General features: G+C 51.2%; 1 protein-coding gene across 3 annotated transcripts; it reads right to left on the minus strand.

Annotated features, from left to right (window-relative positions):
• On the minus strand, positions 1–25,070 carry Ikbke (inhibitor of nuclear factor kappa B kinase subunit epsilon). Of its 3 annotated transcripts, XM_015483744.2 has the most exons (22): positions 24,806–25,069; positions 24,191–24,274; positions 22,572–22,667; positions 21,755–21,895; positions 21,012–21,141; positions 19,737–19,918; positions 19,159–19,319; positions 17,524–17,634; positions 17,045–17,224; positions 16,340–16,536; positions 15,512–15,576; positions 15,333–15,424; positions 15,088–15,174; positions 11,124–11,199; positions 10,900–11,012; positions 8,985–9,061; positions 6,201–6,240; positions 5,174–5,275; positions 3,867–3,963; positions 3,002–3,102; positions 2,746–2,817; positions 1–799 (listed from the first exon to the last, which is right to left on the minus strand). In XM_015483744.2, the coding sequence occupies exons 3-22, from the start codon at positions 22,656–22,658 to the stop codon at positions 766–768; spliced, it is 2,145 nt and encodes a 714-aa protein (XP_015339230.1). In that variant the 5' UTR covers positions 22,659–22,667; positions 24,191–24,274; positions 24,806–25,069; the 3' UTR covers positions 1–765. The 3 variants fall into 3 exon arrangements, 2 of the variants coding, with proteins under 2 accessions (XP_015339230.1, XP_015339231.1); XM_015483745.2 differs by lacking the exon at positions 24,191–24,274 and having other exon boundaries at positions 24,806–25,070; XR_007349845.1 differs by lacking the exon at positions 1–799 and having other exon boundaries at positions 2,740–2,817; positions 3,835–3,963; positions 24,806–25,068.
• Positions 25,071–26,465: the final 1,395 nt, after the last annotated feature.

Below are 26,465 nucleotides of genomic sequence, written 5' to 3' on the forward strand. Positions count from 1 at the left end.
CAGAAAAGGCAGCCGTATTTATTCTATTTCTCGAAGGTGCAGGCCTGCTCTCTGCTCAGGGCCCTGGGCTTACAGGCCCGCGCTCATTGGCAGGGCTCCCGTCAGCACTGCCTAGCGGCAGCCCAGGACCAGGTGGTGCATTAGAGCCAGAAGGCAAGCAAAGAGTCCCTGAGGCACAGGCACTTGGCCCACCACCCATTTTCTCAACCTGAGGCTCATCCAGACCAAGAACAGAGGGACAACTGGCCTCTGTGTTATCTGTGGCCAAACATGGTGAAACTAGGGGACCCAGGAGATGGGGGGTATTCAGTGTGAAACACCTTAAGAGGAAGAGGAAGGAAGATGGAGGTGAGGTTGTTTGACCTGTACCCTGGGGAAGTCCCAGGAGGCCTCCTCTGCTGATGCCTGGGGAGTGCAGAAGGGGTGGGAGGGCCTGTGGGAGTCTCTTTTCCCCACAGCCTTGCCAGGTTCAGGCCTCCAGGCCTGGGTGACAGAGCAGCAGTCCCAGAGCCTGGAGAAAGCACAAAGGATGGTCCAGGCAGTGGCTGCTGCACTTTCCTGTGGATCGTGACAGAGTCGGCTGTGCAGCTTCCCAGGGGAACAGACATTGGAAGGTAATGCTGATGACATCTCCCGACCAGTGGCCAGGAGGGAGGTAGGCTGATGAGATGGGACCAGATCTCACCCTGGGTTGGGTCCCGCAGTGCAGAAGAGCAGTGTGTGAATGATTCTAATGCTCTGGATGCCTCACACGCCCACCACAGCTCAGACGTCAGGAGCTGATGGGAGTCTACCTAATCTGTAATGAAAGGCACAGGTTAGCAGAGTTAGTTTCACCTACTTATTGGAGAAACCTGCAAAACACACCCCAGAGCCCAGAACCATCAATATTTGAGAGTTCCCAGCCATCCAAGTGCCCAGCTGTCCTCTTGTAGTGCCCTTGCTCCCTGACAAGAACTGCTCTGGTTCTCATCTGACTGCTTGTTACGACCACCTGGGAAGCCTAGGATACCCTCCAACCCCAGGCATCTGCACTCTTAGAAACTTCCATGGTGATTGCAATGTGCAGCCAGAGTTTAGGAGGTGGGAAAGGAGTTCAAATTGGTTTATTATCTCTTTGGCTATGGCTCTGAATAAGGAAGTGAAAAACCACTAAAATAAAGTTTTGAGCTATTTGTAAATAGACCACATATCACAGCAAGAAAAATTTATGTCGGTACTAAAAGTAGAACTTCCTGACTGAGAGGGCTATTTTGGAAAGTTTCTCCAAAGCTGCTGAATCTCCTTTTTTTTTTCGGGCACTTAAGAGGATGGACTTTCCTGCTCGAGTGGAGAGGAAGGACATGCCTCCCCTACCCAAGGGGCCTCTTAAATGCTGGGGACAAACCACAAGCTCTGCTCCTGGTTGCCCTACGTCTGGCCCAGAGTCTAAGGTTCCAGACTGGAGTGACCTCTGGGAAACAATGAATGTTTATTGAGTCCTTCCCTCCACAGCCCCATTAGCCCTCAGGGACCTCACATATCACATCTTAAACTCTGTGATAATGCTGTAAGGTAGGAATTGTTATTTTTATTTCATAGGAGAGAGAACTGAAGCTCTGAGCTAAGCAAATCTCCGAGGATGACCCTGATGAGCAGGCAGTAAGGAGCATAGTCAGAATTCAGATCCCACTGAAATCCCTGCCTCTTTCTGTCAGCCACTTGTCCCTGAATGGGGGAAAGACAGACTTAAGGCTGATGGGGAAACTGTGGAAGTGTGTGCATATTATCCAGGTAGTCTCCAGTCTTCAGGACAAGCGGAAATGTCCTTTATTCTGAGATCGTATCTTTGGTGTTGATGTGTTTTGTAAGTGGGACAGCTACAGGGCAGGCCTTTTGTCCTGTCAAATGTGCAAGCTTAGTCAGATGAGTAGTTGGCAATCCTGGCTTTCTTTCTTTTTTCTTTTCTTTTTTTTTTTTTTGTGAGTTTTACTGGTGCACAAAACCAAAAAAGTGTGCGTGCCACTGCATTCACTCCCACCCCAGTAGAGGGTCTCCCTGGCAGCTTGGCTAAGAGCTTGGGCAGGAGAACAGCCCCCCGAGGCTGGAGAGGCACAGGCTTTGGGCACTGAAGCTGGGCTGCATGTGGCACAGTTTCCTGGGGCAGGACATATGGATGGAGGTAATGCCCACTCTGAGGACAGCTGGGGAGACTCCAGGAGACAGTGTGGGAAGCCTGAGCACAGTGTCCACACTCAATGCAGATGAGGACCCAGGCACAAATCCACCTGCCTCCAAGCCCCATCTTTCTGACAGCACTGAGGCTCACATGTTAAAGTCTAAGTGAAACCTCAGCCCCTCAGGATGATGACCCGCTTGTGGACATGGTCTAAACTCCAATGCAGCTGTTTAGAAAATCGATGCCATCAAACCGGGGGTGTGGTGGCACATGCCTATAATCGCAGCAACTCGGGAGGCTGAGGCAGGAGGATCGCGAGTTCAAAGCCAGCCTCAGCAAAAGGGAGGTGCTAAGCAACTCAGCAAGACCCTGTCTCTAAAGAAAATACAAAATACGGCTGGGGATGTGGCTCAGTGATTGAGTGGCCCTGAGTTCAATCCCCAGTACCTACCCCCCACAAAAAAAAAAAAAAGAAAGAAAATCCATGCCATCAAGCTTGTGTGGACAGGCCTGGGGACTCTGTACCCCTCAAGCCATGGCAGTTTGAGGACCCAGCCCTCCCTGGCATATAGCAGGAGCTTCTTTACCGTTCGATGATGCGGTTGTTGTCCTGCAGGTCAAAGGCCAGCAACCTCATCTCCTCACAGAGCTCCTGCATGCTGTGGAGGCAGAGGCCAGAGAGGTGACGGGAGGCTGAAATTGCCCTGCCCAGACCCCTCCTGTCCTGCCAAGGGGCAGCCCTCTAGGCCTAACCTGAGGGAAAACGACTGGGCCCTAACCTCAGCACCGTAGGGTCCCCTCTCGTCCCCCCTCCCACCACACACCCTTCTCTGTGGCACTTACTGGAGAACCAGGTCCTTTGGCGCAGGACTGGGGTGAGGAGCTATGGGGGGTGGTGAGGTCTGTACCTCTTTTGTTCTGTCCTGAAGGAGCTGGTCTAGGATCTGAAGGAAGTCACACTTTAGTCAGAAAGATTTGAGCTGGCTTATTTGTGGCTGGGGAGGGGACAGGCTGAGAAAGGGTAAGAGGAGGGTAACTAGCTACCCCCAGCCTGCATCTCTGGAGTCCCTGGAATTGTCCAGGCTTTCCCATGAGCCCTTTGTTCCCATCCTGGGAATACAGTGACACAACTACTTTCACTCATCTGTGCTTGGATTGAATGATGCAGAATGTTAAGTTCCCTTTTGTGTCTAGCTTGATCGTCTCATGGTGTAATATGAGCCACAGGCTGCAGAGAAGGGGTAGGGGTGACCCCTGGCCACTCTCTGAAAGCAGGGAGCTGCTTGCACGGGTATGTGCTGGGGAGGTGAGAAGGAGCAACAAGTGGCTGGCTCTGGGAAGCAGCAGCCCCCTCCATTCCTTGTGGCTGGGTAGGCAGGTTCTCGGAGCCACCTAAGTGTTGGTCTCTTTGCAGACAGCTGATCAGAAGACCAAGGAGAGTTCCCATGGCCTTGCTCAGAGAGGCCTTGGAGCCTTCCAGGCTGCACAAGACCCCGAGGAAGGTGTCTCAACATCCCAGAGTTCCTGCCCTCCCAGTGACCTTTAGTCTGAGATTACCAAGACATGCTTTCCAATCTTTGCTCTGTGCTCAGGGCATGTTTGTGAGTCAGAGTCTTAATCTGCATCAAAGTGACCCCAATGTTCCCCCCCGCCCAGGGTATCTGAAAACCACCAGCAGCAGCTCTAGGGACCTTTGAAAACCTCACACCTTGCTTAGGTTCTCCTGGACTCCTTGCGCTTCTGTGTTGCAGGAGGTCACAGAACAGCTGACCCGGCGCAGGTGGGTCCTGGTCTCATACACCTCCCTTGAGAAAGCAGGCGACCAATTAGAATTGGAGCAGGGCTCCGCTCACTCCTCCTGGGGCCCACCCAGCCATCACAGGGCCACTGCAGACTCCGATGGGTCCCAGGCACTTGCTGCCTTCTCTGCCTCTGCCCTTCTAAGCGTGGCTCATCCCTCACCTGCCTCCACAAAGATGGACCCAGCTGACTGAGGCTGGGGAGGGTCCCAACAGAACCACCGACCGTAGGGAGCATGGACTCCATGTGCTCGACAGGTCACATGCGCACAAGAGGGGCGAGGCTCCAGAGACACAGATGGTAGCCCATGCTGGGGCATTTACAGGGCAGAATGGTCACATCCCATTTCCAAAGCAAATCACTGTCAAGACTTTTATGAATTCTCTAAGGTGAGGATATGGACCGGGACTTTTCCCTGTTACACAGAGAGGAAATTGAGGCCCAGAGCCATTAGATCATTGGTTGGTTCGCAACCCTGACTACACATTAGGATCATCCTGACGAGCTATTACCTAAACTCAGATCCATCAACTCAGAATTTGGAGGGACTGGAGGTTGGAGGTAGAATAACAGGGCACTGTTATTCTAATATGGGTCTCAGCCAGGGAGGGATCACACAGCACGTTGGAGCCTGACTTCTCGTCTAGGGAGGGACTTGTATTCATGTAGACAGGGGAAGGAGGGGGTCCTGCCTGAAAGGGGACCCCCAAACTCCTATAGAGAATAGTGTAAGAAGGCTCTATTAGAGGACAGACACCATCTGCCCCTGCTTCTCTGCCCAATCAGAAGCCCATAAACTGACTGTCCTTGTCCCAGTGGAACCTGATATTCTCCCCAGAGAGGAGGTTCCTACCACAACCAACTGGAATGGGGGAACGAATCCAGATTTTAGAGGTGTATTTACCTATGTACTAATCCTGGGTCTGCCACTTATTAGCTGTGTGATGTTTGAAAGAGACCAGTTCTTTGAGCCTTAATGGGGGGGATAACATCTACTGTATAGATATTTTGGGTCTAAACAAGCATATTTGTAGAAATCATCCCAACAGACTGCCTGGTCTGCCCAGGTACATAAAACCACCAATTTTCTCATTTCTTTCTTCACTTACTCCTCTCCCTCAGCCAGGGCTTGTAGAGCTCAGGGTCCTCAGAAGCCTGAGGGGGCCAGGCCCATCCTGGGGTCCAAGAGCTAAAGAAGAAGGGCCAGACTCTCACCTCATCCTCTTGCCATGTGTGACCAGGGCTGCTTGGTACTTTGGCACACACTCCTCCTGGAACACCTGCAGGAGTCTTTTGGCTAAATGACTGAAATTCACCCTGAAAAGACAGAGAAACCAAGGCCTAGAGATGAGCAGCCCGAGCCACTGTCAAGATCCACAATTTTAGCTGAGTGCGATGGCACCCGCCTATAATCCCAGCAACTCAGGAGGCTGAGGCAGGAGGATCACGGGTTCAAAGCCAGGCTCAGCAAGTCAATGAGGCTTTCAGCAACTTAGTGAGACCCTGAGACCCTGTCTTGAAATACAAAATAAAATAGGGCTGGGGATGTGGCTCAGTGGTTAAGCACCTGTGGGTTCAATCCCTGGTTAAAAAAAAAAAAAAATCATTTGCATCATGTAGGCCAGAGGTCAGCAAAGCACAGGTGTCAACAGGGATGGGAGATGGATGAGGGGCCCTCCTGAAACACTCTCAAGCAGGGGGAAGGACAGATGGTGGTTAAGGAAAGTGCATGACTATGTGCCCTCCCACCCCCATGATTATGTGCATGTGTGTGTGTGTGTATGTGTGTGTGTGGGTGTGTGTTTGTGTAGGGGGACAGGGATGGATGCACACCTGGGGAGAGGGTCTCCAAATAACTACTAGACCATGGGGGAGGCATCATGAAAGATGAAAGTATCTGGAAAACAGAAGCTGAGGGAAGCACAAAGCAGCAGAGGTCAGAGGCAGGAAGTGGGAAGTAGTAAATCAGGGAGGACAATTAGGGAAAAAAAAAAAAAAACCAGCCCCAATATTGTTCATGCCAGAAGTAAATGCAGATACATCAAGATTGCTGCTGAAGCCTCCCTCTGACTCAGCTAGGCAGTGTCCTCCCCTGACCGTGGATAACCTGCCCCAGATAGAGTTATCCCCCTCTTCTCAGCTCAGCCTAGGAGCAGGGCCCTTCCTGTCTGGCACAGACAATGGCTCTGCCCTGCTGAATCCACTCTCCTGGTCCCCGCCTGCCAGTGGACAGGCCACTCACTTATCCAGCTTGTGAATCTGCTCCTCATTGTAGCCGAGCCCTGAAGGAAACAGACAGAAATGATGTCACCTACTTAATCATCAACAAAACAGAGTGCTACAGGGACTTTGGGTCAGTTATGAAGATGAAGACAGCCCAGCTTGGGCCCTGTTTCATGAGAGCTCACAGCCCGCTGGAGCCAGGAAAGACAGAGGGAGAGGAACACCCACGTAACTTATTACAACTTAGGACATTATTACTCTGACCAAGTCCCTGGTTATGATTTAGGGGCCTAAATAAGCTGCAGAAAAATTGCCACGAGCTCCAGAGGAAGGTGAACCTGTAATGCAGGGCTGGGGGCTTGGGAACTGGGGAGTGGTGGGTGAGATGGGCCTTGAAAGATGCTTGGTCAGCCATGGCTCTCATCCAGGAGGGACTGATGCCTGCAGCTGGTCAGCCCAAACCCTGAAGATCATGCTCCCGAAAGAGCCAGACGGACTCTGCAGCAACTAGTTGGAGAAGGGTGGCCACCACCTTCTAATTCTCCCTCTCTGCCCAGTGACTTTTGCAGATGGAGCACGTTGGCCAGCGGGGCTGAAGTTTTATGACTTTGGCCTTGGCCAACCCCTGAAGGGCCCTAATGTGCACATCAGGGAGATGCTGCCCCCTGCTGGGCTTCAAGGGAATGGGCCTATAGGTGATGGCAGCCCCAAGATAATAAGCAAGTTGGCCTTTCCTGCCTTCCCATTCCACTCCCCTAATATAGCAGGATCCCCTTCCTGAGCCCCACAGTCAGCATGGAGTACTTGTGGGGTCCAAGAGATCTGGAACAAGTCCCTGACCTGCCTGCTACTAGCAGGTGGCCAAAGGCAGATGATTTGGCTTCGGTGAGCCTGCTTCCCCAGCCATCTCAGGTACCACTTGGGGCTCTGTGTGGATCATGTCAGAGAGTGCCCCAAAGATACTGAGTGTCTCCCAGAATGGCATCTTCTAACACACCAGGCATTAGCAGTTAAAGGTTTGAATAAGGCTCTGGAAGACTAATAGAAATGAAAATCCTTTGAGGCTGTAAAGAGGGGCAGCTGAAAGTTGCTAAACCTATATTGCTTGGGTTACTTTATCTTTCTGTTTCTATTGGACTGTTTCCTCATCTATAAAATGGGGAGGATAATGGCTTCCAGGGTTTTAAGACATGCAGAGCCCCCAGGATGGTGCCTAGCACAGGAGGTGCTCAGGTGAAGTTTAGATGGTAGTGTTAATGGAGTCTGGCCATAGTGGCAGAAGACCTCCGAGGTGCTCCTGAAGCCATAGCCAACTGGATATAGGGCCAGTCTGGCTGAGCCCCAAAGCCTAGCTGGCTTACAGGGACAGAAGATTTCGCTTTCTCCATGCCCTGTGGTCTCCTACACCCTCCAAGGCCAGATTCAGAGGCAGGACTGAGACTCCTAAAAAGAGAGGATTATCTTCTGGAGATCTCTGTGTCCATTATGGTAGCACCAAACACATAGCTACAGAGCACCTGATGTGCAGCTAGTAAAACTGAGGACCTGAATTTGAATTAATTCAATTAGTTGAAAAGCTGAAGTGGTTTAACATATTAAATATTAAACACAGATCTGTTGTTTTGTTAAGACTACATTTCACTTTGTTAAACACTTAGCTTCCAAATAGAGATGTGCTCTAAGTGTAAAATACACATGGGATTTTGAAGACTCTGTGAGAAAAGAAACATTAAATATCTCTTTAGTAATTTTGTTTTCTCTAATTGCATGCTACAGTGACATTGGGTTGAATAAAACATATCACAATTAATTCTACCTGTTTCTATATTTTTAGTCCTGGGGATCAAACACAGGGCCTTGCACATGCTAGATAAGTGCTCTATCTCTTAGCTCTATCCCCAGCCTTTTAAAAAAAATTTAAATTTTGAGACAGGGTCTAACTAAGTTGCCAGCCTGCCCTTGAAATTGTGATCCTTCCTGCCTCAGCCTCCAGAGTAGCTGGGATTGCAGGTACACACAACAGCACTTTGCATGTTTTTTATTTCTACTTTTTAATTTGGCTGTGAGAAAATTTAAAATTACATATGTGTTTCATTGTGTTTTTATTGAACAGTGCTTTTGAGATAATCCCAGGGATAGAAGAGTATTAGGCAACAAAGCCTAAGGCCTGCAGTCTGTGGGTTAGGAAACACTTAGAACAGGAGGGGACGCAGAGGGTCAGCTTGGATGTGTTTGCTCCCCAGCTAACTGGGGCCTCCCTAGGCTCCCCCTGTCCCCTTTACCACCGCCACCCTTCCCTATGATGGCAGTCACCTCTGGCAAGCAGGTTCCCATCCCATAGCCTGTGAATGGGCTGGCCCCGCCCAGGTCTCTGTGAGCATTAGTAGATCACACAGGCATGTCACCTGGCCCTGTGACTCTCAGTGGGATTTCTTCTGATCCCCCTTTTGAAAACCTGGCTTTCTCTGTACCCCCAAAGACACAGAGGATAGGAAAACACTCAAACCATAAAGTGCCCTGTCAAAATAAGGAGTCCCTTTCCAGGACTACTTAGGCTCTGGCCCACTGTGTCCCCTACCCATGTCATCTAAACCTCTCGCAGGACAGTGGGCACAAGAGTAAAGGCTTCAGTCCTCACTGGCCTGCACGCAGTGGCCTTAGGCCAGCTGCTCCCTGGCCCCACCTAGCACCATCCACTCAGGGGCCTCCACCCACACCGAATGGAGTATCCACCAATCTCAGGAAGGGAGGAAGACAGAGGGAGGGAAGAGAGCATAGGGGACATTTGCTCTCCATGGCTCACCTGGCCTCATCCTCGATTTCTTAAACTGTTTGTAGATGAGGCTCATCTTGTCCACACAACACTGAATCTGCTGGATGCTGTGGCAGGAGACAACAGGAAGAATCAAACAGCACAGAGCAAAGGTGAAGGAGAGGATGGGATGGGGGTTGGGTAGGGGAGAAGCTGTCTCCCTGTAGAAGGAGCCTCATTGCCCCAGTTCTGGGGGCCAGTCTGGAAGCAGGGGTCACTGTTCTGTCTCTGAGATTATTTGAGAAATCTTAGAGCAAGCCAGCCATCTCCCATTCTCCTGTTCACCCCCACCCCACACTCCCTCACACACAAAAAATTAAGTAAGAGGTGAGAGAAGAAGTCAAACTGGTCAGGCAACAGGGAAGTGGCCCTTGCTCCACAGGAAGTCTTGAGAGTAGGCCTTGAGAGGCCCCAGGAACCCAAGAGAGTCTGCCAAAGACAGCTGGGATGGAGTGGAACAGAAATCACTCCTGTCCACCTGCACAGGGCAGAAGGGCAAACTCTCTTGGTATACCCGAAGCTTGGCATATAGAAGAATTCTATGATAAATAATGAACCCGTGATCCTTGTTTAAAACAGGAATGGGGGCTGGGGTTGTAGACCAGTGGTAGAGCGCTTGACTAGCACATGTGAGGCACTGGGGTCCATCCTCAGCACCACATAAAAATAAATAAAATAAAGGTATTGTGTCCATCTACAACTAAAAACAATTATTAAAAAAACAAAACAAAACAAAACAAGAATCAGTGGTCAGCAGTCCGGCCAGGAGACAGGAGAGTCAGTAGGTGACCTTTCAAGGGTCTTCTCAGACTGGACAAAGCCCTGTGTTTGAGATGTCTGGGGTCCTTCCTCTCCCTCAGGCCTACCGGACTCTGCTTCTTTCCCAGAGCTCCTTTAGGTACCTCATTTTAGCTGTTTCTGGAGCTGGACTCTGGGCAGAACACTCACTTTTCCCTGCCCTTTTCAGAATGTGGGGGTGGAGGACAAGGTGACCAGGGTGGGACTCCGAATCCATAGAGTTTATCCAAAAGACTCAGGGTCAAGTGTTTTCTGAAAGGTAATTCAGAGCAGTGCACATACAGGCACCACACAGGGACCATGTCCCTAGTCAAATGTACTCACATCTTCAGAGAAACAGAAGGACATTTACCCTAAGTAGACTAGATAGACTGTGAAGAGCATTATGTCAGTTTAGGTCAACTTTTGTGGCCAAAACAGTTAAGAAGAACCCTGTGGTTTTCAGCGCTTTTGAATTTAGGATCAAGCATATGTGATAATGGATCTGTGGAGGCCCTCATTGCCACAGGTACCATGCTCCCCACAGGCGCCATCTGCCCTGTTGTCAGACTGGGGCAAGGGGGCCCACAGCTCCACACAGAGCAGACCCTGGGGTGGGTGGGCATTTGTGTAAAAGGAGAATGGATTTTTTTAAAGGTTAAAATCCTGTCTGCTGTAGGTCAAGAACACAGACATTGGAATTGGACAGATCTGTCCTGAAGCCCTCTGTCACTAGTCACTAACTGGCTGCAACTTCAAGGCAAATTAACCTCACATAGTGAGCTTCCTCATCTATAAATGGCCATTAGTATAGCGGTATTATTGTTTTTGGAGGATTCAGTGAGATACTGAGTGACAAGACCCACTCAAGGGCCTGACAGAAAGAGGGAAAGGAACCATACTTTTCCCAGAACTACAGAACCTGCGCAGCTTCCTGACTCCACTCTCACGTAGGGGCAGACCCTCTTCTCCTATGGTCTCAGGAGAGGGTCTGGATCCCTCCTGCATTCCTACCCTAGCTCTAACAGTCTTGCCAACAGAAGGGAGGAAGCCAGCTGACTTCCGGAAAGGACCCTGTGGGCGGGCCCCTCCCTACCCCAACCCCACAAAAGAGGAAAATCCCACAGACCTTCTGTCTTCATGTACCTGATCCCGGTTCTTCACCAGCACTGAGTTGAGGTCTCTGAGGCTTATCTGTGTCTCTGTGATATTCTGGGAACATCTGGAGAGAACCTCAGCCAGCTACGGGACAAAAAGGCAGACCCCCAGGGGTCCCTAGCTTGAGGCCTGCTGGGCAGCCCGGCTAGAACACTGCCCACCCCCACCTCTACTCCTGTCTCCCAGCTCACTCACAGTCTGCAACCTGGACCTCAGATCTGCAACCTCCTTCAGCTCCTGGACCTCAGGTGTCTCCGCTGTGCTGTTCAACCTGGAGAGAAAGAAAGAGGGAGGCTGCACTTGAGGGCTTAGGAGCAGGGATCTCTGGGAACACATGCTGGCATGGCATCTTTGAGACAACCTTGATGGCTCTCAGGGTCTCTAGGGAGTTTGGCACAAGGAGCCAACTTGAGAGAGCTCTGTAGACCATGGTTGTGACATTGTTGAATTCTGCAAAGAATAAAGGTTGAGGTGCATTGGGACACCTTGAATCTATGAAAATGAATGAGCTCGTGATACAAAGTAGCTTTCATGAACTCCTTACCAGGACAATTTGTAATTAAACAGAGAAAATGAAGTTACTTTCCAGTAGAAACTGTACTCCGTGATAACCAACAGTTATGAAGGAGATCTGTCTTTTGTAGACTACTAGGCAATAACATACCACAGCTTAGGATGGTAGCATCCTATTTCCCCAGAGAAATGATGCTCTTGAGCATAGTATTAAAATCAATGATGAATGGTGGAGGGGTGGACCTTTGCTTGGTGACAAAGTGACATTATCCTGATTCTTTCATTTGCAAGGAAAATGCATGTACAGTAGAGGAATCAGGCTGTCACTGCCCAGTGATGTGTCAATAGGAAGTATCCAGTGTCATCTATGATGAGTTCTAATATAAAATGTTTAACTTGAATCCATTCAGTCTGTAGAAGTCCCAGTGTAAATTGGAAATACCAGGAAAGAAGAACAGGGAGACATCATGAGGAGGAAGCTCTAAATGAGCCCAGAAGACAGGACAACGAACTTGGTCCTTGCAATAAGCCAGTGGCGTGTACAGCGGGCAATTCGGAGTTTGTGCCAGCTTAGAATAGACTTAAGGGACAGAATGACCAGAAACAAAGTGAGGTCTTGGACTGGATTCCAGTATGAATAAAACTAGCTGTAAAAGAAAATGTGAGGGGTAATCTGAAAAATCTGAAAAGAGATAGGTACCAGATAAGAGGAAAATGTATAGATGTAGAAGAGGGTGGTGCTCCTTAGCTGAGAAAAGTAGGCTATAGAGTACTAAATAAATACATGCTGGTTAATATGCATTTTTGCATATTAACTCTTATAATAGAAAGCGATTTACTACATATAGATATGCTAATGGAATATAACAGCCTGTCTCTGGGGGGCAAAAGGTGGTGAAGTTTTCTTTTGCTTCTCTGTACTTTCTAATATTCTATAATTAATAAATGCTTTTTATTTATTTTATTTTTTAAAACAATTTTAGCCACATTCCCAGCCCTATTTTGTATTATATTTAGAGACAGGGTCTCACTGCTGAGGGTGGCTTTGAACTTCAATCCTCCTGCCTCAGCCTCTGGAGCTACTGGGATTACAGATGTGTGCCACTGTGCCCGGTGACATATACTTTTTAAATAACAAAAAGAATTAAGAAAAAAAGAATCCCATATATTTTAGCTTAGGAATGGAGGGTCGGGGAGGAAAGAAGTGAGCAGAGAGCTTAGGGGTGAACTTGAAGGTTCACAAAGGCAAGGACACTGTCTGTTTTGATCATCGGGTACGTCAGGGCCGGCAGCAGTCACCACTTCATGAATGAAGTGGATGCCCTTACTGGATGCCATTTGGGGAGGGGAATACTAGACGGCAGAAGAGGACCAGCTGACCCAGTGCAACCCCTCAGGGAGTCAGGAGTCCTGGATTCAAGTCCTGGTCCTGCTAGCCACACTTGCCATCTGCGTGACCTTGGGTTAGTCCCCCTAGCTTTCTAAGGTCTCAGGCTCTTCATCTATAAAACAGGGAGACAAGTTTTCTTCCTGCTCCTTAATAAGGTGTTCATGGGGATCCAATGAGACCTCCATGGTAAAGGGCTTGCCAGCACACAGTTTTGGGGTGGGACTGGGGGCCCTGGGGTTCTCAGAGCCAGTTCTAGCTGCCCAGACAGTGCCTCAGGTGGCAGCAGCTGCAGAGGAGTGTCACAGGGCTTTGGGACAAAGGCAGGACTACTCTGCCAAGGGAGCTGTGGCGGGCTGAGAGATGCAAGCTGCCTGCTAGGGACGTGGGTGACCAGGCGAGGCACTGAGGGGCCGCTCTGTACCTGCAGATGTTACCTGCAGCTCAGAAACCTCAGATTCCACTGCAGGTGGAGCTAGTGGCTTTGGCCCTTAGAGGAACCTATAGGTCTGAGGATGTGCAGAAGAGAATGGGATTGCAAAATGTTGGAGCTGGGAGGCCCCAGAGGTAGTTTAGAAAATGAGGACAGAGGCCCAGGTGGGGAAAGGTGGTGAGGGCCTGGTCCTATCGCACCTGGCCCTCTGGAGTCCTGCTCTCATCCTCCTTGACAGGAGAATGTAGCATGCCTGACCATGAGTTCCCCAGACACACCAGGCCTCAGGGAGGCCTTGGAGGCACAAAGGAAAAATAATAGCCCCATGACACTAGGCTCCACCTCCTGTTAAGCCAGGGCAAAGCTAGATGGATGTGCAATCAATTTCTCTACACACCTCTTCCCTGATAGAGAACCTAATGGTCATTTTATTGGCACCCAACCTCCCTCTAACTGGACCCTCCTGGACCCCCATGCCCTCCCCTCCATTCCCCACCCACCACCCATCCCTCTCTGGCTTCATTCCAGGACATTTGCCAACCCGACTGTGGTTTCACTAACCTCACAGGACCCCCCTCCTTCCTCTAAATATGGTCCTCTTTTCCAATCTCTGCATAGACCCTCCTACAAAAGGTATTCTTTCTCTTTCTGGCCTAAAACGCCTCTTCTTCCAGGAAGGCTTCAGTGGCTGCCTCTACCTCTCTTTACTTTTTCTGCCAGCCCTCACGTGTCAGAGAAGTCTGGGGCCCTCTGTGTGATGTGATGCCACATCTCTCCCTGGATCTCCTTTCTGAGCTTTGGACAGACTCTGCTCAGAGGAGATTCATAAGCCATGCTGATAGATCCCACCTTGTGTCACCATTTGAAGGGGCTCAGCCATGACAGGACTCCACCCCTGTCATCTGGAGACACTCCTTTTCCTCACATCCCCTCTGCCCCATTATCAGTGTGGATGCTGCCAGACCCCAGGAGGCAGGCAGAGCTGTGGGAAGTCAGCCCAAGGAAAGCCATTCCCTCACCTCTGAGGACAAGGGCTGGGGATGGCGGGGGACTTCAGGTGTGTTTGGCAGTATCTGCTTCTTTTCACCACCATTTCCTCGTGGCAGGAAAGACTCTGGTCTGCAGAGCTCCCATCTCCCACCTGCCTCATACCTAAGACTTCCAGGGTTTGGGGGGCTGTGCCCACTTCTCCACAGTGCTCTGGCAAAAAAAAAAAAAAAAAAAAAAATCTTCCCTTGTTCTCATTTCTAGAACTCCCAGCTCTGCTTCCTCTCCCCATCCTCTCTCTCTCTTTCTAACCCATCATCCCTACTTAGCCCAAAACAGGGGAATAGAAGGTACAGGGTCCTGATGACTGGGCAGGGAACCCAAAGAAGGCAGAGACAAGTGGAAAATCTGGAGGAGGCAGGAGCAGGGGCATGGAGATCATTGGATCTCCACCTTGGGTCAAGTCCATGGACTGTGCATGGCCATGGCCAGGAGTCTTTCCCTAGAGTTCTGCTTTGGGTCTTGGTGCAGCATGAGTATCCCAAATCATTCAGGGAGAGACCTAGGAGAGCAGAGACCCTTTGCTGGGACTAGGAGACGGCCTGATCTGGGACAGGCAGTGCCCTCAGAGTCTCCCAGGTGAGCGACTGGACTGGGAGGGTTATTTTGCAGTCATCCTGACAGGTGGGGCAGGAGGGACAGATTGGGAGCGCCCTCTCTATTTTAGCAGGCAGGGGAGGCAGGAGCTCTGGGTCAGGGAAGACCAGATAACACCACAGGAGCCATAAAGGGTATAGAACAGACACAGAGAGAAGGGCTGGCCTGGGCAGGATACTCACCTCTCAGTGCCCAGGCTGCTGCTGAGGAAGAAGAGGGCTGTCCGTGTGACCTCCTGAGTCCGACAGCATGTGGCCTGGAGCACCTCCCTGCTCAAGAGGAGTCTGAGTCAAGGTCGCCCTCACTGAGGCACCAAGCAAGCCATGCACATTGGCATGGTCCCTGGGACAGTGCAGAGGAACTCTGGATGGTTAGCCTTGCCCTTTCTGCCCACCCTGCCCTCCCCCTAGCCCTCAGGGGCACTCACACGACCCAGTACAACCCCCGAAGCATTAGCTCCTGCCCGTCTAGCAGGATCTGAGCCAGCCGCAGGGACTGGTAACCAACGCCCAGCACACCCTGAAACACACAGGTGGGAAGGGTCAGGTCCCACACCTCTTACCCCTGTGCCACACCTCCTCTCTGCCATTTGGGCACACCTCTCACCTTAGCCGTGTTGTAATCTGCCTGTAGGTCCACTTTGGGGACGAACTTGGGGATGTCCAGAGCAGCTGCAGATAAAGACCCTATCTGAGGGATTTGTCCCTATGGTCTGGATCAACTCTGAGCTCATCCTTTCTTGTTCCCAGATCACATTACACCCTCAAGAATCTCTCACCTCAAGCTTCCCAATTCACCCAGAGCCCTCACCTTCCAAGGCTTGAATGAAAGGAGAGTGGGTGTTTAAGTTGCAGTCCTTTACTGCCACCTTGTGGCCATTTTTGAGAATCCTCAAGCTCAAGATTTGGCTCAACAGAAAATAAACAAAACCCTTTGGGCGTCTTGCCCAAGGGTTTCAAGGTTAAATCACCTTCCCCACCTCAGGGAAGAAAGATGAAATTGGCATCATTAAAATGAGAAAGGATGATAGTTTTCTAGAACTTGGAGAAAGGAGAAAGCTCTGGAACTCTGACTACCTGTCCTTTACTCTAGCAGCTTGGGTTCCTGTTTCTTCCAATACCAACTACCAAGGTATTCCCCTCTATCACAGAGATTGGGCAGCACACCCTAAAGCCAAAACCCTGATTCAGTTGGTGTTGCTTTCACAGATCTGAGAACACTGAGAAGCCCCTGGGGTCAGGCCACCAACTCAAAATCACATGGTATTTCAGAGGCATGCACAGAATGTAAACCCGGATCTGCCTTCTATACCCCATGCACCCCAAAACAAAACAAAACAAAACAAAAGAAACCAAAACCATTAGTTAATGCCCAGGATTGTAATCCCCTGCATCCTGGAGGAGAATGCTGCCCAGCCTGGGTGACCCTACTCACGGTCCCTGAAGGCTAGCCCCTTTGGAGTCTCGCTGGCCATGCTGAACAGGGTCAGAGGGCTGCTGGCAGTTGTGTGGGTGATGTGCTGTGCTGAGAGGTTGGGCTCAAGAACACAGAGGTGACCCTCAAAGAGGTATTCCTGGTGGTGGGGGGCCACGTTGGTCTGCTCATACACGGCCTCCAGAAAGATGGCTATCCTAGACCCGCCAGGGAGAGAGGGAGGGGAGGAAGAAGGATCAGTGGGCCGGATGTGGGGTCAGGAGACCAAATCCCAGCTAAGACTTGTCCCATGGGGGGAGCTCAGCTTTTCAGAGGGAGGGATGGAGGTGGTTTTCCCTCTCATCAAAGATGAAGAGAGAAAGGACAGAGTTCGTCTTACAGACTAGAAACAGGACCCCAAAGTCCCAATACCCAACCTCTGCCTTTGCACGCTGGTTCCCTCTACATTTCCCTTAAAATTCTCCTAATCCCATAAAGTACTCTAATAAATTTAGGAAATGCACACACACACACTCACACACATGCAAACACACACACACACTTCTGAGACTTAGAATGCACATTGGCATCATGAAGAATACTGGACTTCTGAAGTCAAGCAAAGAAATCTGTTTAATTTTGTGCCTATCTAAGCCCCCACAGAGAATGCCTTGGGAGGTGCTTCCTTAGACACATATTTACCTTCCCTCCCTCACCCCCACTCACGTGTTGTGGGCGTGGATGTAGACACGGTGCAGGACGGCCTGGGACAGGGAGAAGACATAGACGACAACTCGCTGCAGGATGTCACTGGTTTCCGCAAAGAACTGGTCGAAGCCCCAGCACTTGGCCTGCTCCACTTCCAGGATGTTGGCCAGGATAGGCACCAGCTGGCTCTGCAGCCCCCTGCCCTCCCAGGACATGGAGACGGTCAGGGGCTAGGGCCAGATGGGTCCTCCTCAAGTAGGCAATGGGGACATTCCATAAGAAGGTCCTGAGGACCTAGGACCAAGGTGGTGGAGCAGGCTGGGTTGAGAAAGAATTGCTGGAAAAAATTCATTCCAGCATCCAAATGGAAAACCCAAGGCCACAAAGGAAAAGTGGTGTACCCAAGAGAGCCACTAGAACAGGCCTCCAAGTTTCACTCAGCGGAGAGAAGTGATACCCAGCCCAGACTTGGGGATGTGCTCGCCCTTCCCACTCACATGGACAGCTGGCAGGTGATGGGGAGAGTGTAGCTCCATTCCAGGGGCCCGTTTTCACGCTTCTGGGTACCTGCAATGGCCCCAACTGGTTTCTCTGTGGTGATGCGGTACCTGGGGTGGGGCAGGATCAGTTAGTGGGGCCCCCAACCCACCATACTTCAAATGACAACAAACTTATCATGGAGGGTGCAAAGCACCTGTTAATGCCACCCAGACACTCTGAGGTGAGCTGGAAATGGAATTGGAGAGAGATGGCCCTCAGCCCATGAGAGCCCCTTGCCTTGGCTCCCCAGTCAAGCTCCCTGCTCTAGACAGAGACCTTCCCACCATCTGCTATCTCCACCCACTTCTGCACATGCCACAACCCAGACACCTGCACACCTGTGCCATGCTGATCTTGGCCCCCAATCTCCTCTCCTCTTCTGTCCTTTTCTCACCCAACCCTCTCTTCAGTGTCTCTCCTTCCCTGACAACTCCATCTATGCCAGTCTCCTTCCCTTGTCTTTAAACCTAATATAGGCTCCACACAGCTTGTCCCCTGGGCTGAAGTTTTGAGCACCAACCTTCCTGGTAATCCACTGATAAAACAGAAATTCTGAGATGTCATAAATGTAATTACTAGTACCAGGAGATGGAGTAGGAAAGAGATAAGGGAAGTTAATCAGTTAATAGCTCCAAGGACACTAAGGGAAGAGTGTTCCACATTCCTGGAAACCTTGACTTCAGTCCCCTCACTGTTGACCACCAGGGACATCCTGCCCTGTTTTTATATCAACATTCTGGACTCTTAACTCGAGAGGCAATGAGTTCTTCTTATGGACAGATTCCTATTCCAAAGCTTTCCTGTCTCATCCTGAGAGACTGCAGAGAGCAGCCATGGAGGAGGACAGTGGGCAGGGGGCACTTTGCGTGGACTTCTGGTGGACATGGAACCATTCCGAATCCATTTACTTTATCAGCACTGTGTTCACTACCCAGAGCATAGCACAGCCATAGATTCAATGTAAACAAGTTGTGTGTGTGTGTGTGTGTGTGTGTGTGTGTTTATTTTCCCTAAAATTTAAAAAGAAATACTCTTAACTCTAGGTCCAGTGGACATTTTTCTGACTGCTACCTAGCTCTGCTGCTGTAAGTTGCAGGATTCACACCAGGACCTGCTTTTTTTCGTTTCTTTTTCTGATAAGTATATGTGAAAGCTCAGTGAATCTTTTTATTTCAGAGATCCTGCAGTCTCGAGACTCGGTGTGACACCAAAATCACATCCCTTTTGTTCTGGGCAGTGCAGCCTGGGAGTAGCCACTGTCTCCAGTTCCTTCTGTATCCAACAGCTGGAAACCACAGGAGGACCTTGGACCTGGGAGCTGGCCCCTCCTTGGCCCTGGCAGACTCTGCCACCTTGGGCAATTCTCTCTGAGGCTCGGTAGAGAGGTGGTGAGCTGGGCGTCAGGGAAGTGAAACACTGAACCAAGAAAAGGGAGGATGAGCATCTCCCGCAGAGCCAGGGGAAGTTCAGCTTCTAGTCTGAGTGAGGAGCCTGGGTGGGGACAGGGGAAAAGGAGGCAGCAGGGACCAGCGAGGAAAGGGCCAGGGTCAGCCAGTAGGAAGTCCCATTCCCTACCCTGTGGCCCACCGTACATGATCTCCTTGTTGCGCCGGGGCCCACCAAAAGGGACGAAAGGAAGGCTGCCGGTAGCTGCGTGGTACAGGGTCACCCCGATGCTCCAGAGATCCACAGTCACCCCAAATGCCTTTTGCTGGGGCTTGCGAAGCACTGCCCGCTCATACATGTCAGGGTGCTATGAGAGAGAGAGCAGAGAGCAGCCGTGGAGGGGGACAGTGGGCAGGGGGCACCTTCTGTGGACTTTTGGTGGACATGAAACCATTCTGAATCCATTTACTTCATCAGTTTAAAAATGGGCACCGTGTTCACTACCCAGAGCATCGCCCTCTGCCCAGGGGAAGGTGTTGACTGGTTGCATCTCACCCCCTGAGGATGGGTCTGAGGAGCTAACTGTGGGGGGCTGGGCAGGCCGTCTTAAAGAGCAGAGGAATTCTGGTAGGGGTATAGCAGGGGTGGAGGAGATATAACCTGAGAGAGAAGGACGAGGGGCAAGAACCCCTTCTAGGGGGCTCTAAACAAGGCACGAGTCAAGGGTGATCAGCATGGGGAAAGACCCTCAGCCTGGGACAGCAGGTCCCCACATGTCACTCACCAGGTACTCCTCTGTCCCGTAGACAGAGATGAACTTCTCATCGTCATCTAGCTCCCGGGCAGCCCCGAAGTCTGTCAGCTTGTAGATGCTCTGTCCCTCCTCCCCAATGAGGCGCATGATGTTGCCAGGCTTGATGTCCCGGTGCACGATGCCGTTCTCCCGCAGGTGGTTCATGCCGGCCACTGGGGACAGACAGAGGGCTGCTAGCTGGCCCTGGGAAAGGCTGTCCTTGGCCCCAGGGAGACCCGGAGGAGTTCCCACCAGGTGACAGGGCCACAAAAGAAACAGGAGAACAGAGATGGGCACGGGGGAAGGAGGGACGTTCCAAGGACCCTAGAGTATTGAGGTTCCATCTGGATTCTCAAAGAAACCCAGGGCCTGCCTTTCCCCTTCTTATTTTTTTGTGGCCAAAGATAGTTCACACAATTTACCATTTTAACTGTGTTGGTGTGAACAGCGCAGCGCATTAAGCACATTAATATTGTCAAGCGCTCATCACTAGCACCTATCTCCAGAATTTTCTCATCTTCCCAAATGGAAACTCTATATCCGTTACACAACACCCCACCCCCAGGCCTTGCAACCACCATCCTGCCATCTGTCTCTAGGGATCTGACCACTCCAGGAAGCTCGTGTGAGTGGGACCATGCAGTTGTCCTTCTGTTTGGCAGAGTATCCTCGGGGTGCATGCATACTGCAGCTGATGTCAGAATGTCCCTCCTTTTAAAGGCTGGAGTGGATCCTACTGTATGCATGTACATTATTTTATCCTTTTAGATATCCCCCACCTTGGCCCTGTGAATAATGCTGATTGTATACTGGCATACACTCTTTTTAAAATTTATTTTTATTATTTTTTTTGTACTAGGGATTGAACCCAGGGGCACTTAACCACCAAGCCACATTCCCAGCCTTTTTTATATTTTTATTTTGAGACAGGGTCTTGCTAAGTTGCTTAGGGCCTCACTAAGTTGCTGAGGCTGGCCTTGAACTTGCAATCCTCTTGCCTCATCCTCTGGAGCAGCTGGGATTATAGGTTTGGGATTATAGCCACCACACCAGGCTTAAAATTTATTTTTAAATTATAGTTTGAAGCTGAATGATTAACAGGAATCAGACACCTGGGTTCTGCCCATTTGTCTCAGTACTGTAAATGGAGACCCTCGAGAACGCTCATTTGGGTTGGGATTACTTGTTTCAGAATGTCCTACCCCCCTGGGTGGAGGGCCCAGGCCATGGCTGGTCCGATGGGAGCTGGGGACAGGGTGAGCTCACCCACACAGCGTAGAACCACCAGGAACTCGTCCTCCGGCAGCCCGAAGATATTCTCTGGGCTCTCCAGCACGCTCAGCAGACTCCCGCTGGAGCAGTACTCCATCACCAGCACCTTCTGCCGGCCTCCCCCCTGTGGCCGGGACAGAGGAAGGCTGGGGCCGAGGGCACTTCCCCTCCCCCATCAAGAAGAGGTGGCTCCCTGAGTAGAGCCGAGAGCTCTAGCAGCTTCTGGCCTGGCCTTCCCTCTTTGGTCTTACATGGATCCCACAGGCCAGAATCCAAGACCACCCTTCACAGGAAGTCTTCTCATTAGGAAATGATTCCCTCATGCATTCTGACGTGCTGTCCCACCCACCCTTGAGTTTTGTTTTTTTTAATTGATGCATTATGATTCTACATAGTAGTGGGATTCATGTGACCTATTCATATATGCATATGGCATAGATTGATCAACTTCATTCCCCAGATCTTTCCCTTTTCTGCCTCTCCTCCCTCCCTATCCCCTTCCTCAACTCTTTCTATTTTCACGAGGTTCTTTTCGTATTTTTTTTTTTCTCTCTAGCTTCCACATATGAGGGAGAACATTCTACCCTTGACTTTGAGACTAACTTGTTTCGCTCAACATGTTACTCTCCAGTTTCCTCCTCCCTGGTCTTGACTTTTGATTAGCAGGTGACCCAAGTCTCTCCCCAGACTGAGGATCAAGAACAAGGCCATCCAACTTGACCCATTACGGGACTCACCGTCTCCTCCACTGCAAACAGCTTGATGATGTTCTGATGATTCAGCTTCCGCAGGACTTCGAACTCCCTCCCCTGTACCTCGCGGGGGCGCAGGTAGCTGGCGGTGTTGAAGACCTTCACAGCGACCAACTCCCCGGATTTCTGCCATGGGGAGGAAGGTTGGGAAGTGGCCTGGGACAATGCAGGTCCCACCCCTGCTGAGGAGCCACCACGCTCTCTGGGGCCCCTCTTCAGACTCCCAGCAGCCAAATGTAAGGAGAGGAAGCAGGCTCCTACCCCCAGGTCCTTTCCCTATTCAGGCAGTAGATGGTCAGGCCCTGGGAGGTGACAAAGGCTTGGCACACCCAAGACCCTACAGGTGATGGCTTGTGGCAACTGTTACTCTTGCCATAGATACTAACTGCAAAGGCACTCAGCAGGAGGGCTGGGATTGGAATCTGGGCTACCTGAATCCAACTCCCACATAGGAGAGGGGAGCCTCATATATAATGATCTGGCTCCACAGCGGATGCAGGATAAACCCAGGCATCCTGTTTCCCGCCTCTGCTATCCCTAGATCCCACTTGCTATCACCTCCCCCTGGATATTTGCTTTGTGCTGTCATCTGTCTCCTGTCCTAACTCGTACCTACTTAGTTCCCCACTGCCCAAATCCATGGGGTCCTTCCTCCCAAGTGGGTACAACGAGTCTGATGTCCCTGTCCAGCCACACACCACCTCCAGGCCCACCGGAGGCTGCTAGGGCTTCCTGCTGGGCACAGGGTAGTGGGGGTAGGCTGGGTTGGCCAGACTGCGGCCCCCACAGGGTTGCCACTTACCTTGTTGCGGGCCTTGTACACACTGGCAGTCGCCCCCTGGCCCAGCAGCTCATCTGTGTGCCACAGGTAGTTGGCGGTGCTCTGCATCTCCTCTCCCTGGAAAAAGTACACACGGGGGACCCCAGGATTCTATTCCTAACCTGGAATGGACATTGATGGCCAGTCCAAGGCCACCCCAGAAAGGGCTCCATACGGCCATTTTTACAGGAGTGGGGAAGTTGGAAGCACAGAAAGGTTAAGTAACTTCCTCCAAATGAAGCATAACCAAGAGGAGGCCTGCTAGGCCCTCAGCCCATAGCTGGGCCTGTTCTACCCACAGGGCCATCTGTCTGTACTCACTCCCCAGTGTCCCCCAGCCCCTCCCATTCTGCAGAGACGAGCTTCTTTACTCCATCACTTCTTCCAGACTCTAGGGTTTTGGCATCCAGGCCTGGGACTGTCCCAGGAAGAAGAAACAGTGCAGGAGGAAGGGCCTCAGGTCAGTCACACCACCACAAATCTCCAAGATTGCAACATGAGCCTGGAGCCCCCACACCACCCACTGCCTGACTGCCCGGCCCCCACTTCCTCTGCCCTGAGCTAACAGCTGCTCACCAGGTCACCAGCATACAGGTCAGTGCTGTTACAGAGAGAGAGAGAGAGAGAGAGAGAGAGGAGGAGAGGGACAGGGAACAGGCAGTGGGTGGGGAAGGCCAGAGACCATCAAACATAAGCCCTGAGGAGGATATGAAACCCCTCTACAGCCCTGTTCCCCATCTTTTCTCCTGTCCTGTTTTCTCCAAAGGCCAGTTCCTTTAAAGCAACTGATTCCAGAAAGGGTAGCCTTAGGAGTCAATCTCAATACTTGTCTGAAGTATAATAAGGTCAGGACTGGCCATTTTGAAATGCCTGAGGGCATCTGTGAAGGAATCCTAGATTAGACAAGGGCCTACTTCTGCTCTCATATCCCAGGCCTGGAATCCTATGTTGCTTAGCTTTAAGCCTTTTCTCTCTCTAATCTTTTTTTTTTTTTTTTGAAAATGCAAATCCTTGAGTATGTCAGCTCCTTGAGTCAGAGGACACTTAAACAGTTCATTGGTCAAGTCCGAGTTTCAGACTTGAAACTTGTGTTTGCATCATGCAGAAGCAACTGAGGCACTGGGATTACATAGCAGCAGTTCATATGGATGAACTGGCCAGGTTGCCCTGGAAGGAGTCAGCTGGGGGTCTGGGGTGTGAGGCTGGGGCAGAACACACTGAAATCAAGCCCAAGGGGCCGGCGTGGGGAGCTCAGCCCCACCAGGTTGCATGACCTTCATCATTCTTCCTTGGGCTAGTGCGACACAACCCCTGTGCAGGGTGTGGCCAGGAATAGCTGAGGACCTAGGATGACCAGCGTGTGGTGCAAAATGCAGGGCCTCACGGTGGGCGACACAGCCTTGGGTTCTGTGCCTAGGAGCTCTGCTTGTGGCACATCTGACTCTGGTCTGCCCCGGCACCTGTGCACAGAGGGCTCAGTAGCCTTCATTGAGTGGATGGACGATGGATGAACAACGGATGGACGACGACATGGAAGGTGCGCTGACCCACCCGTGGCCTCCCCGCCCTCCTCGGGCTCTTCGGTGGCCAGATGCACTTACCCCAGGCTCTGAGTGGCCCTGAATCAGGCTCTCCCTGGCAAGTATGTGTTATGCTCTCTGTCTGTGGCAAGTCCAGGAGCTGAGCTACACCGGAAAGAGGAGGGCGGATGAGAGGTCCCCTTGGTGCTTTTTGATTCTCAGCCCCCATCAAAGGCCACCAAGCCCAGCCCTTTAACCCTTTCCTGTTTGTCACCTCCCCCACAGGGCTGGGGGGTGGTTTCCAGGCTTCTTCCCCAGCTGTTCTGGGAGTCTTTCCTGATCACTCCTACTCCTGGGACTCTGGCCAGTGAGAAAGACCCCAAGGAGAGGTGTTGGGAAGCTTCGGGGTGTGGGGAAGCCCAGGAAAGGGGCACTGGTAGCTGATGGGGTGTTCTTGTATGCCACAACCCTCCATGGGGCTCACTGGCCTCCAGATAGTCCTTCCCAAGAGTGTCCACCAGGGTAGGTGTGCAGAATACCACCCTCCCCCCAGTAGCCACAGAGAGCACAGGCAGTGGGCTCTGGGCCCCCTGAGCCACTCCTCTGCTGATGTGCCTGCCTCGGCTGAGCCCTACCCTGCACTGCCCATGCCCAGGATCCCCATATCACCCTCCCCAGGGGATGCTGCATACTCACCCCATCGCGGCTTCAGGGGATGCCCACTTGTAGGACGGGGTGGCACCCCTGGCACCCTCAAGGCTTGCAGCAGTTATTCCTGGGCAGTACCCACAACATCCTGATAGTCAAGGACCCTGGGACACAGGCAGGGCTAGTTGAAATGGCCCTGTGACGGCTGGGAGCTGGGATTACAGATTTCTTCCCTGCCAGCCCTGACACCCAGCTCTGTAGAGCCCTGGCTCTGGGCTCTCTCATACTTCCTGATTTCGTTCTTTCCCTCCCCACCTCTCTCCCTCTCTCTCTCTTAAAGAGACAGGCAGCTTGGCTGCTACCGACACCACAGCAGGAAGGAGAAAGAGGATGCTTTTAGTTCTCAAGTGGAGGCAATAGAACTAGAGTCCGAGCCACAAAGAGGCCAGGAACTAGGCCTGGGCATCTGTGGCAGGCCACTGGGTCATGTTTTGGCACCTCCTGCAGTTCACTGGAGCAGGGAATTTCAGGTCTCTACCCAGAATCCCTAGAGCAGGTTGGGCAAGTTAACCAAGTAGAGAGCTGCTGGGAAGACGGAGTTCCCACACCCAAGAGCCCCAGGGAGGTCCAGGACGTGTACCTTGCCACTTCTAGGAGAAGTCGAATCTGACTTGCCTTCCCAGGAACACACAGAGGACCAGGGGCAACACTGGAACCCAAGTCAAGTACTCCAGTGTGACCTGGAGCATAGCATACAACCCCTCCCAATCCACTTTGTCAGCCACAGCATGAGGGTGCACATACTCCTTGGGCTTATGGATGACAGAACAGTAAATCCACAAAAGCCTGGGAGACTGGACAGCGTTTTTCAGACAGGCATTGAAGGTTTTGAAGCTCACACACATTTAGTTATTGGACCATAATCTTCACAGACTGCTGGGCTGGAATGCAGGGATGCCAGCTTCCCAAACAAGACCCAGTACCCTAGAATCAAATGTCCTGGGAAGCTGGAGAGGTCTGTGCTGCTCTGATCAGCTCTGAGATAGCAGTTGAATAAGAAATGGTTAAAACCAGGAAATTCCATGTTTCTATAGAATGTTGGAGGGACTTTCCCATGGCCACACCTGGTGGTTTCCTCTGCCAGCCACACCCCTACCACAGTGACACCAGCTCAGGAGCAAGAGCAAACTGCCTCCTGCTCAGATCAATCTACTTGACAACATGATTTACTTGATAACAAGGCAGCTGTGGGTTTTCATAGCAGGCCAGGAGGAATGTTCCTGAGAGCCAAGTGCTCCACCCTGTATTCCTGCTGGACATACGGGAAAATTGTACTTCCTTGGCTCTGTGACTGGGGAAGAAGAGAAGCAGGTGACATCCCAATCAAAGCATTTAGTTGCTGCTGAAAGACCCCCTAGAGCTCATATCCTCCGGCAAAGAGATTCTATTAAACTTGGTAGTCTGGTCCCTGGTTACTTTCTCAAGCACAGCGCCCCCTGCTGGCCAACAGGGGACCTTTAGCTTTAGTGAGAAATCAAACTTGTTTTAGGCCACTGAAGATTGCGTTATAAGCTAAATGCTACACATTTTCCCCTGATGAATCAGCGCTCTTACTTTCCTCTCTCTAGCAAGCTCAGTCTCTTTCAGTGTCTCTAGCAGTTTCAATTGCAACCGTAAAGCACCATTGTAAAGCAGACACTATGTGCTC

The sequence above is a fragment of the Marmota marmota genome, unplaced genomic scaffold (assembly GCF_001458135.2).
Source record: "Marmota marmota marmota unplaced genomic scaffold, marMar, whole genome shotgun sequence".
Classification (NCBI taxonomy): domain Eukaryota; kingdom Metazoa; phylum Chordata; class Mammalia; order Rodentia; family Sciuridae; genus Marmota; species Marmota marmota.